The 15,689-nt window shown below is 38.9% G+C and overlaps 1 protein-coding gene across 1 annotated transcript; it reads right to left on the bottom strand.

Annotated features, from left to right (window-relative positions):
- Window positions 1-1,617: 1,617 nt before the first annotated feature.
- LOC140806641 (uncharacterized) lies at window positions 1,618-4,558 on the bottom strand. The gene is made up of 4 exons (XM_073163194.1): window positions 4,554-4,558; window positions 4,333-4,495; window positions 4,036-4,107; window positions 1,618-2,073 (listed from the first exon to the last, which is right to left on the bottom strand). The coding sequence occupies exons 1-4, from the start codon at window positions 4,556-4,558 to the stop codon at window positions 1,618-1,620; spliced, it is 696 nt and encodes a 231-aa protein (XP_073019295.1).
- Between the last annotated feature and the right edge of the window lie 11,131 nt (window positions 4,559-15,689).

Here is a 15,689-nt window from a genome sequence, read left to right as displayed (position 1 = left end):
CCAAGTTAACAGATTTGCCCATCAAAATAGTAAAGACAAGCGCAACTTTGTCTTTGGTTACATCGTGGTAATGCGAGGATGGGAGAACCCGAGCCAACACGAATGACGTCCACGCACTTGCATTAGGGTTCATCTCGGATTTCTTCAGTGAGATTGGACCACTCGCGCTCATTTTCCATACGGAGCCTGCCTGACACACATTCCGAATAACCTCTGAATAATTACCCCCATCGTCTAAGAATGCACTGTACTCGTCTTCTTCGAGGCTTGGCATCTGATATATCGTATTTATCATCTGAGAATCAAACGATACCAATTTACCTCGCACTAGTACCTTTGACTCATCATGCCGTATCCGCAGATTGGCATAGAACTCTCGCACGACAGAAATCACAGCGTCTAAAGGCGGTTGAGCAAATTCAACCTATTGTCTTCTTTCCAGTTCACGCTTAATAAAACCACGTAATGTTGATAAATTAAATCCCCTCTCTGGGATAATCGACCGAGTCATCGAGCTCTCATACACTTGCAGAGCTTCTTCATTCCAAAATCGGTGCGAATCAAAGCTCGCAGAAGAAGAAGCACCATTCTTTGATTTTTTCTTCGGTGATATCTCAATTAGCAATGCTTACACCACACTTTAAACTCAACCAACAGACCAAATCAAAGTTAATCGAACCCCAACTTTGAACACTATAATTGCACTACACCAATAATCCAATAAGCAATGAAACGTACTACCCAATCACATAAGATTTATACCAATTCGACACACCAAGCTCACGATATCAAGAGTTCCCCCAAATTACTTGAACCAATTTCTATTAAATCTGAAAATTTTAACAAAATCTGAAGAGAAACCCTTACTTGAACGAGAGGATGACCGGAATTAGGATTGTGGTGGAAAATTTGCTATTGAAAGGCGGCGGCGGTGGTCGGCCGAAGGGTGGCGACGGTGAGGGAGATTCGGAGAGGGGCGGCGACGTGGTGGCTAGGGATTTGAGTGTGTTGCTGAGTGTGATTCGCGATGTAAAATGGCGCATATGCGCCACTGCTACTGTCTCGGCATGCTGGGAGGTGGCGCATATGCGCGCCCGGATTGGCGCATATGCGCGACCTTTCTGGAAATTACGCGCATGTGCGCGCTCGGAGTGGCGCATATGCGCTGACCTCTCTGCCACTATCGCGCATGTGCGCGGAAATATGTTGCGCATGTGTGCGGAGCACACTGTCCAAGCGATTCTCGAAATTCTTTTTTTTAAATACCTGCGAAAAATAGCAAAATGCAAATTAATACTTGAGAAAATTAAGATTACTAAACTAAAGAATCGAAATAAAATAAATAAAATGAATGCAAAAATAAATAAATGTGGGTTGCCTCCCACACAGCGCTTGGTTTAACGTCATCAGCCTGACTTTCTTCAGTCTACTTTGGTTCTCGCAGTGGGATGTTGTCCATGTGTCGCACTTCATTTCCAAAGTAATGCTTGACCCTCTGACCATTGACTTTAAATGTCTGACCATTGTTGCATTTTAACTCAATTGCACCGTGTGTGTACACTGTTTCCACTGTGAATGGTCCAGACCATCGTGATTTTAACTTACCAGGGAACAACCTCAGTCTAGAATTGAATAATAACACATGTGCCCTGGTTCGAAGTCTCGTCGAAGAATCTGCTTGTCGTGCCATTTCTTGGTCTTTTCCTTGTATATCTTGGCATTCTCGTATGCATCATTCCTAAAATCTTCCATCTCATTCAACTGCAACATTCGTTGCTCTCCCGATGCTCCCATATCAAAATTGAGCTTTTTCACAGCCCGATATGCTTTGTGCTCCAGTTCCACAGGGAGATGACAAGCTTTTCCAAAGACCAACCTATAAGTAGACATCCTGATAGGTGTCTTGTATGCAGTCCTGTACGCCCATAACGCATCATCTAGCTTGATCGTCCAATCCTTCCGGTTTGTCTTCATTGTCTTTTCTAATATTTGATTGATCTCTCGGTTGGATATCTCTGCTTTCCCATTAGCTTGCGGGTGGTATGCCAGTGTCACCCTGTGCTTCACATCATACTTAGGCCAATAGTGAGTTAAAATTTTGTTACAGAAATGCGTACCTTCATCACTGATAATGGCTCTAGGCGTTCCGAATCTTGTGAAGATGTTCCTGTGGACAAACTTAACAACAACTCGAGCATCATTAGTACTGGTGGCGATTGCTTCCACCCATTTTGACACATAATCAACAGCAAATAAAATGTAAGATTGACCAAAAGAAGATGGGAAGGGACCCATAAAATCAATACCCCAGACATCAAAGAGTTCCACCTCCAAAATATTTGTTAGTTGTAATTCATGTCGTCTAGAAATATTGCCCACTCTTTGGAATTTATCACATGACTTGACTAAAGTATAACTGTCTTTAAATAAATTAGGCCAATAGAAACCTAACTGTACTACCTTAACTGCTGTTCTAGATGCTCCAAAGTGTCCACCGTAGGGTGAGGAATGACACTGCTCTAGAATCATACCCGCTTCTTCCTCTGCTACACATCGTCTGATTATCTGATCAGCGCATCTCTTGAACAAGAAAGGATCGTCCCACAGATAAAACTTGGCATCATGAAGAAATTTGTTCTTTTGATGGTAAGTTAAATCTAGTGGTAATTCTCCTGCACCAAGAAAATTAGCTATATCTGCGAACCAAGGATGTGTAACATTTACCTTGAAGAGTTGTTCGTCTGGGAACGACTCATTAATCACTCCACCTTCAGTTCTTTCTTCCAACTCTAGACGTGGCAAGTGATTTGCCACCTGGTTCCCACAACCTTTCTTGTCTTTGACTTCAAAGTCAAATTCTTGAAGTAGGAGGATCCATCGTATCAACCTGGGCTTTCCATCCTTTTTGGCAAACAAGTAACGAAGAGCTGCATGGTCAGTGAAAACAGTTACCTTGGTGCTAATGAGATATGTTCTGAACTTGTCGAATGCAAACACCACTGCTAGCATCTCTTTCTCAGTGGTTGTGTAATTTTGTTGGGCTGCATCGAGTGTACGACTTGCATAGTAGATGGCTTTGAACATCTTGTCTCGTCTTTGTCCCAATGCTGCTCCCACAGCATAGTCGCTAGCATCGCACATGAGTTCAAAGGGATCCTTCCAATCAGGCACTATCATGATGGGTGCAGAAATCAGTGCTGCCTTGATCCTGTTAAACGCCTGCAAACAGTCATCGTCAAAAATAAATGTAGAGTCTTTCTCTAATAAATTACATAAAGGTCTAGTAATTTTAGAGAAATATTTAATATAACGACGATAGAACCCGGCATGTCCCAAGAAGCTTCTGATTCCTTTCACATTTTTCGGCGGTGGGAGCTTTTCAATTGCCACAACTTTGGCTCTGTCTACTTCTATCCCTCTAGCCGAAATTTTATGCCCAAGCACAATACCTTCTGAGACCATGAAGTGACATTTTTCCCAATTCAGCACTAGATTCTTTGACTGACATCTCTGCAAAACAAGCGTTAGATTCTGCAAACAATGATCAAAAGATGAACCAAACTCAGAAATATCATCCATAAAAACTTCCATTATTTCCTCGACCATGTCAGAAATATGGCCATCATACACCGCTGAAAAGTAGCAGGTGCATTGCAGAGACCAAATGGCATTCTCCTGAAAGCAAATGTATCGTAGGGGCAAGTGAAGGTAGTCTTCTCTTGATCCTACGGTGCTAATGACAATCTGATTGTAACCTGAATAACAATCTAGAAAGCAATAATAATGATAACCACCTACTCTATCAAGCATCTGATCAATAAAGGGAAGAGGGAAGTGATCTTTCCTAGTCGCATCATTCAATTTCCTGTAGTCTATACACACTCGCCAACCAGTCAATGGACGAGTTGAAATCAATTCGTTATTCCCATTTCTTACTACAGTTATTCCCCCCTTCTTAGGCACTACTTGTACTGGTGACACCCATGAACTATCAGATATAACATAAATAACACCAGCATTTAACAATTTTAATACCTCAGCCCTCACAACTTCTTTCATGGCTGGATTAAGCCTCCTCTGATGATCAACATAGGGGGTATAGGACTCCTGCATCAATATTTTATGCATACAAACAGTAGGGCTAATCCCCTTTATATCAGCAATTGTCCATCCCAACGCAGATTTAAATTCTCGCAACACCCTCAACAACCTATCCTTTTCATCAATAGTAAGAGCAGACGAAATAATTACCGGATGTGACTAACTCTCGTCTAGGAACGCGTAGCACAAGTGACTCGGTAAATCCTTCAATACAGGGGATGCTTTTGGTACCTCTTTACTTGCATCCTCAAGTAACTCTTCAAGTTGGGCATCACTCTTTTCCTTAGGCAGTGTATTGAGAGCAAGTAACTCCTCTTGCACATCCAAATCATCTTCATCCAGTGTAGAAGCTGATTCCAACAAGCATCTCTCCAAAGAGTCTTTGTCAACTTTCCTGCACCAACATGAGATACACATGAATCAATTATATCAATACTCTTACAAGTACTTACCTCATTTGGTCCCTTTATGGTGTTGTAGATGTTGAACACGACTTCATCTCCACCTACTCTCAATGTGAGCTCGCCCTTGTGCACATCAATCAAGGCTTTCCCGGTGGCCAAGAATGGTCTTCCAAAGATAAGTGGCGTCTCCTGGTCTTCTTCCATATCTAAAATGACAAAGTCAGCAGGAAATATGAATTTGTCTACCTTTACCAGCACATCCTTTACTATCCCTCGTGGATAGGTAAGTGATCTGTCCGCCAGCTGCAAAGTAATAGTGCTAGGTTTCACCTCGCCAAGCTCCAAAGTCCTGTAAATAGAAAAAGGCATTAAATTTATAATAGCACCCAAATCACATAAAGCTTCATTTACTCTAGAACCACCAATAACACAAGGAATAGTAAAACTCCCTGGATCGTTGAGTTTCTGTGGTAATTTCCTTTGAAGTATTGCACTGCACTCTTCGGTCAGCTTTACGGTCTCAAACTCTTGAATTTTCCTCTTTTTGGACATCACATCCTTGATGAACTTAGCATAATTGGGCATTTGCTCAATGCATCGGCAAATGGGATGTTGACGTGTATTTTCTTGAAAATTTACAGGAACTTCGCAAACTGATCATCCAACCCTTTCTTCTTGAACCTCTGTGGATATGGAAGATTTACCTTCGGTAAGGGCTGCTGTTTAAGTGATTTCTCAGGTTCCTCTACTTTCTCTTCTCTAACAATTGCACTCTTTCCCTCATCTTCCTCAACTGTAATCTCTACACTTTCTTCAGTAGGCTCTGGGATCCCAATTTACTTGCCACTCCTCAGTGTGACAACTTTGCACTGTTCCCTAGGATTCACCTCGGTATTGGTGGGAAACTGTCATCGATTCTGATCTTTTAAGTCATTGGCTAGTTGCCCAATCTGTGTTTCTAAGGATTTCATCGTGGCACCCATATTACCCATGTGTGTCTCCATGTTATCAAGACGAGACTCAGTTCTCGCCATTCTCTTCCCAGAATCGGTCACAAATGTGTCAACTAGATCTTCAAAAGATGGCTTTCCTTCCCCTTTTTGTGTTTCGAACCCTGGTGGGGGATTCAACACGTTCTTGTTGTTTGCATAGGAGAAATTCTCGTGATTCCTCAAACCTGGATGATAAGTATTAGGGGGAGGATTACCTCGATAACCTCCAAAGCCGCGATTGTTGATGTACTGAGCTTCCTCCACAACTGGCTCTTCCTCAGCAGTCACCAATGCTATATCAGACGTAGATTGGCCTGGCTTGTTCATCGCTGCAATCTGTGCGGTCAATGCCGAAACCTGTGCAGTAAGTGATGTGATCGGGTCTACAGCATACACTCCAGCAGGTTTCCTTGATCTAGATCTTTCCCTCGGCCACTGATAACTGTTTATGGTCATCTGTTCAAGAAAATCATAGGCCTCATCAGGTGTTTTAGAAAAAATTGTACCTCCGGCGGCTGCATCTCCTTGTATCGCTCCCAAGCCTCATATAACACTTCGAGCTCTCTCTGTCTGAAATTGGTGATCTCTATTTTCAACTGAGCAGATTTAGCAGGAGGAAAGTACTTTGACAGAAACTTCGTAACCAAATCTGCCCAAGTAGTAACACTTCCCAGCGGTAGAGATTGGAGCCAACTCCTTGCGTGATCTATAAGAGAAAACGGAAACAGGCGCAATCGAATAATTTCGTCAGAAACACCGTTAATTTTTACCGTATTCGTGATCTCCAGAAAAGTCCTGAGGTGAAGATGGGGATCTGCGGTTGCTGCTCCTCCAAATTGGTTCTGTTGAACCATGTTGATGAGTGAGGGCTTTAGCTCGAAATTATTAGCAGCAATAGTTCCACGAGCTATTCCAGAGTAGTGAGCGTTGATGACTGGGCGGAAGTGTTCCCAGATTGGCACCTCTCTAGGGAGCTCATTCTGATTATCTCTGTTTTCAGCCATATCTTTAATTTCGTCTCTCCTTGCTTTCCTTAATCTCCTGGCAGTTCTTTCAATTTCTGGATCAAAAATCAGCAAGTCGGGATTTTGAAATCTTTGCATGCACTGCAAAACAAAAAGATTATAGATTAACAAAGTAAATAAAATAAAATAAAGTCTAAATTAAAATCAATACTACTTAATAATGATATCAATATGCAATTAAATAGTTTACTCCCTGGCAACGGCGCCAAAAACTTGTTGCGTATTTTCACTACCGCAAGTATACGGTGTCAAGTTTTTGTACTGGTTTGAGTACAGATATCGATCCCACGAAGAGTAATTATTTAAGATTGTATATTAATTACCATAATTGACATAGCTCAACTCTATTTAGACAAATCGAATAGTTGGTTTATAATCAATTCAGCTAAAATAACAATTCATGTAATTCTAACACGCCGAAGAATTTCAATGAGTAAAGCAATCTAGAGATATGATTTCGTCGAGTCTCCCCTATGCTAAACTAATATTGACTAAAATTTAATTAAATAACATCATATTTATTAACCAAGAACTCACAACATTTTCTATTCCCTCCGTCGAGTGATAAATATAAATGTATTACCTATTACCGATTTTAATATGTCTATTCAAAATCATGTATCATGTAATAAATGCACACAAGGTCCTATAATGGATTCACCAAAGTTATACGTCTTTTGCACATTATAAACTTCTGACGATGCGATTTCCCCTGTCCTAATTTCGATCACCTCTCTCGAGTGTTAGATCTCAATTATTAAATCAGTCGAATTATGGCCAGTAATCCAAAAGCATTAAAGACAAGAAATCGCAAATAAACACGATGAATTAAATCAATGAAAATTCAAAACGTCAATAACATAGGTTTGACCACGACTACGTCAATCTCTAGAAAATAAAATTAGTTCATGCTCAAATCTAGATCACAACGAAACCTGTTTATGATCATTAAAACGTAAAGAACAAAGAACCGAATTAGAAACGTGTCGAAGGGAGATAAAAGCGTGTCTCCGTGTCCGGATTTAGCGTCTCCAGTCTCCGTTCTTCGCGTTCCGTCGTTGGCTCTCGTTTTTCCCTTGCACTCTCTGATGGCGGCTGTGTGTAAAATATTTCAGAACCCTTAAAAAGCCACGCGCAAACCTATTTATTTCTGAAAGCTCGCGCCGCGCGCATATGCGCGGCACAAACTCGCGCATATGCGCGGGTGCTTCTGGTGCTGGAATGTGTCACTCGCGCAAATGCGCGGCTTGAGCGGCGCACATGCGCTGAACTTTCTGTATGGGTCGCGCATGTGCGCGGCTTTGGGGGCGCATAAGCGCCAATCTTTCTGCCAGTTGCGCACATATGCGCGGGAATAAGTCGCGCATATGCTCGGGGCTTACTGCATTCCACCCTTCGGGACATTGCTCACACTTCTTCTCCTAGGCGCCATTTTAGCTCGTTTTCAGCACGTGTTGTATCCGCACCTAGATTCCTGCAATTACACCAAAAAACAACAAAAGCGCGTAATTCCGCCCAAAAAAGACTAACAATCTATATGAAGTATAGAAATAATATAAGTGCACAAAATGCACTTATCAATTGTCATACCCAAGTATCTGGAGAAGAAGTTTCCAACAACGGAATTCGCGATACTGCTGTGTGCATCTCTTTCATTAAACAAAGCATTCATTAAGCCAGTATCCCATTTTTGAAGCCCTGAGATCATCAAGTTACACACTTTTAGTAATTCAATTTCAGGCACAATAGATGTTTGAATTCTGAAATTCTCTACTTCTCGCGGCCAGGATCCTACCAAACATTAATGTTGGTTCCATCTTCTATCTTCCAGTGACTCCCAATTTCGAGCAACGATTGAGAAATCCAAATACTTTTCCAAACAAATCTTGGATTATGGCCCAATAGGACTGAGAAAAAGTCACCTCGAGAGAAGTATCTATCTTTGAAGATCCTGCTTGTGAGCGTATCTAGGGCTGGAAATAGAGGACCAACCTTGTTTTCCTAACATTGCAAGATTGAAACAGTGAAAGTTTCTGAAACCAAGACCACCATGCTCTTTTCTTACACTCAATCTGTCTCATGACAACCAATGAATGCATCTTTGGTTAGTTTTATTCTAACCCCACCAAAATGAGTTTAACATTCTATGGATTTCCTCTGCTAAGGACATCAGCATAGAAAGACACTCATACAATACGATGGTATAAATTGTGCCACTACCTTAGTCAATATTTCATGACAGCCTTCGATAGTGGTTTATTTTTCCACGATTGTTCGCGACGAAATTATCTCCTTAAAGAAGCTAAAAATAACATTTTTTCGACTTCCAATCAATTAGGGCATGCCCAGATATTTTCCAGTATCAAGTGGGGATGTCACCTGTAAAATTGATGAAATAATATTTTTTTGTATCAAGATAGACATTACCACTGTTAAGATCGGTTTGATAGGTCAGAGTGTCTAGAAAGGGGATTGAATAAACACTTGGTGATTTTTGGCTCTTTTCAAAATATGAATCAGTTTGGTGATAACTGAAATAAAGAAACTTTTTATCAATATAAATCAGTTAACTAATTTGAAGTGCGAAAATAAACCAACTGATAGATTGAATATTCAAGCAATAAATAAAGTAGTGAACACAAAGATTTTTATGAATGTTCGGAGACTTCAAACGCTCCTACGTCACATCTTCAATCACAAGGATAGGTTTTTCACTAAAAGACTTTGATTGATTACAACAACTGTAATAACCCACTTCAGTTTGGACTTAAACACTACCAAACTGAAACTCTCAGTTTCTATTAATTATTAGTATTGCAAACTGATTACTTTGCATAGAAAAGTAGCACAACTGATCTTAAAAGATCGAATACAATAATGTAATGTGCTAGTGTTTTTGCTCAAATAATATCCTGACCGCTATAAAAATTACTTTGAGATGTGAGCTTTTTTCTAGTGTAAATATCGCAACTGATCTTGGATGAGTAACTGAATTTTTCAATTGTTCTCTCTTTCGAAAATTCTCAATCATTCTTCTTACTGAACTCCTCAACTATTTATAGCTTTTGCTCCAATGGTAACATTGAATGCATTAATTAATACATATCCGTTTATTTGTCTTTTCTGAGTGTGTAAACATTCTTCTGACAATATTACGATGTTTCAATCTGTTGTGTGCTCCTTCTGTCAGTTAGTAAAACTTTGCAGTCTGCTTAGTATGATTTATCGGCTTAAAGCTGATTTAACTGATGACATGTCAAACTGATTAGAAGTTGTGCTTTTCGACTGATCAGCTAAACTGATTTAAAGCATCATGTTCAGTTACGACCGATAATTCATTCATTTGATTTTCTAATTTAGGTATATTTGTTTAGATCCATTATATCCGATGACTTATCTCATTAATCTTCAGTTCGGATAATCTTCAGTTTATATAACTTCAGTTCAAATTACTTCAGTTGTATAGTTTCAGTTTAGGTAATCAGTTCTGCAAACTTCGATAATTTATTTGTCAAACTCCGAAACCTTTAATTCTAACAATTTTCCCATTTTTGGTGTTTGACAAAACTTAGACTTCATGAACCGATATGGCTGAAAATAGATATAATAATCTTTGATTGAAATGTGCAGATTCGTACATCATAAGAATAAAGATCGAATGAACTGCTAAACTATCAAACTGATCGGACTGTACATCATTTCTTAGCTTTCTTATCATCTGGTCCTTTATCAGTTGGATGTTCAGTTCATTTCCTTGAAAATTCACTTTGTCTGCGACTTTGTTCCTCTTCCCCCTTTTTTTCAACACCCGCCATGTGAGAGAGAAGTCGGAGTTCTGAACTAACTTGAGATATTGCAAGAAGCATTTGTTCTTGCATTTAGTCCATTCCCTTGGACAGACTTGTATGCGAAAAGTCAATTATGTTGATGAGTATATCCTGGGTTTGGAATAAAGCTGGAACCGTGACTTTATCCTTTTTTAGTTGGTCAACGACTAGAAACGAGGCAGTTATGTCTTTGGTGATCTTCTTGATATCCTTCATTGTATGTTCTTTGATGGAATCAAATCTCAGAATGTACATCAGTTGAGTATATTTGACTTTCGAAACTGTAGACATAAGGTTGTGCAAACTCGATTGTATTTCTTCAGTCATAATATCAGTTGCAGTTGGTATTTCAGGAGATAAGGCTTCAGTTACTACCGATGCTTTGCCTTTGCCCTTCTCACTAAAAATTACCACTACTAAGGCTTTGGATACAGACTCAGTTTGTTCTTCTAATTCAACAATAACTTCTTCAACTACATCCTGTTGTTGATTAGAATATCAAATGGGGGTTGATGCTGCGGTTGAGGTTGTCGTTGAACTTGAGTATGAAGTTGAGGTTGTAGTTGAACCTGAATCTCAAGTGGAGGTTGAGGTTGAGGTTGTTGAACTTGAGCATGAAGTTGAGGTTGTTGTTGAACTTGAGCATGAAGTTGAGGTTGTAGTTGAACTTGAATTTGAGGTTGTGGCTGGGGAAGTTGTTGATGATAGTATTCCACTAGTTGATGAATCTAATGATGCTAAATGACGTTACAGTGGAAGCTGAGTCATTTGGTGGAGGAGAAGTGCCTATTTTGTCTACTATGGACGAGGAGAGTAGGCAAAGAAGAACTATTGTACATCAATTTCTTGAGAAACAAAATGTTTCATTAGTTCAATTGAATCCAAATGTTTTTCTTGAAGATCAATTGAATTTCTTTGAAGTGAGTGAAAAAGAATTTAAAATGGCCAAAAGAAAGAATATACAAAATAGTGAGATGGCCATCAAAAGAAAAAAAAGATGAGATGAGATGAGAGAAAAAGAAAAAGAAAAAAGGCCAAAGAAAAGAAAAGAAAAAATAATTTGAAGGCTCAAAATATTGAACTAAAGAATTGTTTATTCTTGTACAAACCCTTTCATATATCTTTGTACAAAGTTGTTTATTATCATTGTGATGATATAGCCGGTTTAATCCCGAACATTGTTATTTCTTCTTTGCAAGATTTCGATAAAGTCATGATGAGGAGGCGAGCAAATGTTGATGTTACAAAAATGCAATGGGATGATCCAAATGACGTTGGCTGCAATCATCATGAGGTAAGGTTAGTTTCCAACGCAACATCTAAGAGGTATGATTTGCTTGCTTACCTTAATTCATTGTTGTGTTGTATTCAAGAATTTGGATCAAGTGTTGAAATTGTATGTCCAAAGGGTCTAACTGTGAATTAACGTTTTTGTCGAGCACTCACAGAGTTGAGAGTAGTGAAGCATTGTCTAATTTAAGTTCAAATGTTATTTATTTCGATTTTTCAAAAGTTTTCAAATTGATGAGACTTTATCGTGGCAATTAATTATAAGCATTAGAATCAAATCTTTGTGATATGTTAAATGATTGCATGAATAGTACATTTAGTGTTTTCTATTTACATGATTTATATTTGGTTGGTGATGGTTTTGATAGATTGCTGGTTGAATATGATAATTTTCTTGTTCACGATGAATATATGTTTAAAGAAAATAAAATTGACATTCTATATTCATTGCATGAATTACGTGCTAGTGAGACATATTGTTGCGATTTTATAATTGATAAAATGCATGATTATATGTGCTGGTTGCATATAATGAGGTATGTTAAGTGGTGTAGTGAAGGGTGCATTGTATATAGGGAGAGGGCACCTGAGTTTGATTCTTATGTGTCGCATGAATTAATTCTTATTCCTGGTAAGCTATGGTTGTACATCTGCATGAATATCATTTTTGGTGTCAACTAGGTCTAAAAATGAGATCAACTTAGTTTTTATGATGCTTAATGAGATATCATCGTTATCATTTCATGTCACTTGTTATTTGATGTCTGGTGTAATTGATGATTACATGGAGAGAGCAACCAAGGAGTTGGGGTTCCAAACAGTGATGGAGCACGCGGGTGACATTGCCTACAATCTATTGTTGAAAGATAAGCATATTGATAATTTAATTCTTTTTATTACTAACGTGCTTCGTTTTTGCGTAGGTAGCCAAGATTTTTTTATGACAAATATTTTTGAAGAAGGGAAGTATGATATGAATCTAGCCGAGCATTATGTGCTAAATCTTGAGACGAGATTCAGACAGCTGCGTTGTCAAGATCGTACAAGCAGGAGTTGAAGCTTCAAAGAATTCGGCATGCATAGCAATGAAGTTGGAAGACATTTCAATGTTATTCAAGTGCTAAATTATGAAGAGGATGCTAAATCAAGACCCTAGAGCTCCATGCCAGGGCGGTAAAAGTTCGCGCCCAAGCGTGTGCCTGGCGCCCGAGCGCCACACTCACTGTCCAGACGATGAATTCCAGAACACCCGGCGCCCGAGCGCCACACTCAAGTGCTAAATTCGAGCGCACCCAGTCTAGAACACTCCGTGCTCGAGCGGTAGAATCTCGAGTCCGAGCGCCCCCTGCGGAAAAGTGTCTTATTTCCTGGTTTAGAGTTCTAGTTAATTAGGTAACAAGATTTTGATATCTTTTAGATTTGGAAACAATATATACACGAATTTTATTCATTATAAACAATGAACATTGAGTTTTAATATATTGATTAAGTTTTTATCTCAATTTCAAAGCTTGGCTTTGTATACACCTTTGTGTGTTTCTCAAACCAAATTTATCAAAGTTTAACACTTTGTTGTGTTTGTTGATTGTTTTTCACTCGATTGTTTAAGACAAGTTCTTTAAAAGCTCGTTTGAGATCGATTGTGATCTTCGTTAATATTTTTTGCTAAGTTCTTCGTAATTTAGAGATAAATACTACAACAATTACTTGTTTCAAAAATATAGGGGCAACACGTCGTTCTTTGTTTCATCGAATCGATGGCGTGAGTCAGTTTTTTAGCGCCTTTGCTTTTTGTGATTGAAGAATCGCATCAGAAATTCTCGACCATGGCGTTATTTTTGTTGGAGGCACTACACAGAAGACCGTGTCTAAAAAAATAAAGGAATAAATTTGGGTTTCCAATTGAGATTAGGGGTTATGGAAGAAGAAGAGCAGGAGAGAACTTCTATGAAGATGAAGTGAGCGGGAATTTATAATTTGAATTATAACGGGAGAAATGGGTCGTGTACATTCTACGGCCCATAACAAGACGAATGAATTTGCCGAAAAGTAGTGAAGTCAGAAACAAATATTTATTCTCAATTATTTACAACAGAAACATGGCACGATCATTTATGGTGTGCCAACTGCCAAATGTTGGGATGTAGTTGAGGTGCAAAGTACCATTATATTAACTGCATGGAAGTTTAATACAAGAAAACATCCCCTATTTTATATTCTTCTTGTATCCATTAATGTACTCAACTCTTTGGTAAATACATCCATCATCTTGCCCTTTGAATCTTTTTCCCCAAAAATTAGATCTTTAAGGTTTTGAAAGTAAAATGATCAAGCACTAGTTTAATATACTAGTTATACAAATATATAAGAGTGGGTCTCATATGAGACCGTCTCATGAATCTTAATCTGTGAGACGAGTCAACCCTACCGATATTCACAATAAAAAGTAATACTCTTAACATAAAGAGTAATATTTTTTCATGGATGACCCAAATAAGATATTTGTCTCACAAATACAACTCGTGAAACCGTTTCACACAAGTTTTTGCCAATATATAATGTAAACACATTATATATTCCATAAACTAAATCACTTCTCCGTAAATTCTCGAACTTACATAAGCCTCGAATGATATAACTTATAAATTAAAATGAAAGATAGTGTTCAATTCAATGTTCTAAAATTCATACTTGTGATTCAATCAAATTTTCATATGATGGTGTATTTTTTAGTCCCTATTTTAAAACGGAAAAAACTTGTGTGAGACGGTCTCACGGGTCGTCTTTGTGAGATGTGTCTCTTATTTGGGTCAAAAATTTAAAAGTATTACTTTTTATGCTAAGAATATTACTTTTATTGTGAATATGGGTAGGGTTGACCGGTCTCACAAATTATGATCCGTGAGACGGTCTCACATGAGACAAACTCTTTTAAAACATAGCTATTTTCTACTTGAAAGCAAATTAACCACAAGAATCCATGGAAACCCAGAACCAGATATTAAAATTAAAAATATTTTAGGGATTCTATATTTGAGAAACATCATTAGCGTGAAAATGTCACTTTATGGTATTAAAGTGTAACGCCCCAGATTTGACGACTGTCCTCACTGTACCAAAACGAGTCTTTCCAGCATGCTTATGTCCTCATTCACACGCACTCTAGGAAAATTCGCAGGAGGTCACCCATCCCAAAATTGTCCCAAGTCAAACACGCTTAACTTTGGAGTTCTTATGTGATGAGCTACCGAAAAGAAGATGCACTTCGTGATATGAGTAGTACAAATCTAATCTTTTAAGCTCTCTTCAACTAGTACAGTCCATTACATTGAACAGTCTCGAAATCCCTCTCATTCCCGTGTGGGTAGGTTCATTCATGTTCCCTCCACCTAGAAGCATGCCAGGGGCCGCTCATTGTCCGTGCAACTGATGGCACTGACGATCAGCCCCCACCCTTTTCGGCCCCGGGCCTCACATGCCCACCAGCTTCCGCTTGGTTCGTCCCCGAACCACACCGTACTAAGTGAGGTCGGCTCTAATACCACTTGTAATGCCCCAGATTTGACGACTGTCCTCACTGTACCAAGACGAGTCTTTCTAGCGTGTTTATGTCCTCGCTCACACGCACCCTAAGAAACTTCCCTGGAGGTCACCCATCCCAAAATTGCCCCAAGTCAAGCACGCTTAACTTTGGAGTTCTTATGTGATGATCTACCGAAAAGAAGATGCACCTTCGTTATATGAGTAGTACAAATCAAATCTTTTAAGCCCTCTTCAACTGTACAGTCCATTACATTGAACAGTCTCGAAATCCCTCTCATTCCCGTGTGGGTAGGTTCATTCATGTTCCCTCCACCTAGACCAGTGCAAAAATCCATAGGCTTTCTATGTTTTTCTCATCAAGATCTAAGGTAAGTGGGCTTCTTTTAAATTATTGAATTTCGGTGCATATATTTTCGGTTTTTTGTCAAAAAAAATTCGGTCGAGTACAATTCTTCTTCTACACCCTTTTGGTTACGATGTTTTTGGCATGAGTAAATGTTTTGACAC

The sequence above is a fragment of the Primulina eburnea genome, chromosome 12 (assembly GCF_022965805.1).
Source record: "Primulina eburnea isolate SZY01 chromosome 12, ASM2296580v1, whole genome shotgun sequence".
Taxonomy (NCBI): domain Eukaryota; kingdom Viridiplantae; phylum Streptophyta; class Magnoliopsida; order Lamiales; family Gesneriaceae; genus Primulina; species Primulina eburnea.
The sequence above is the reverse complement of the archived record's forward strand: the minus strand, read 5'-3'. Positions and strand labels throughout refer to the sequence as shown.

Coding starts and splice junctions, on each gene's coding strand:
- LOC140806641 (XM_073163194.1), bottom strand. Junction 4,108..4,332: donor TTGAGGATGCAAGTAAAGAG/GTACCAAAAGCA, acceptor ATATTGATGCAG/GAGTCCTATACCCCCTATGT. Junction 2,074..4,035: donor AAGAAGTTGTGAGGGCTGAG/GTATTAAAATTG, acceptor TATTGGCCTAAG/TATGATGTGAAGCACAGGGT.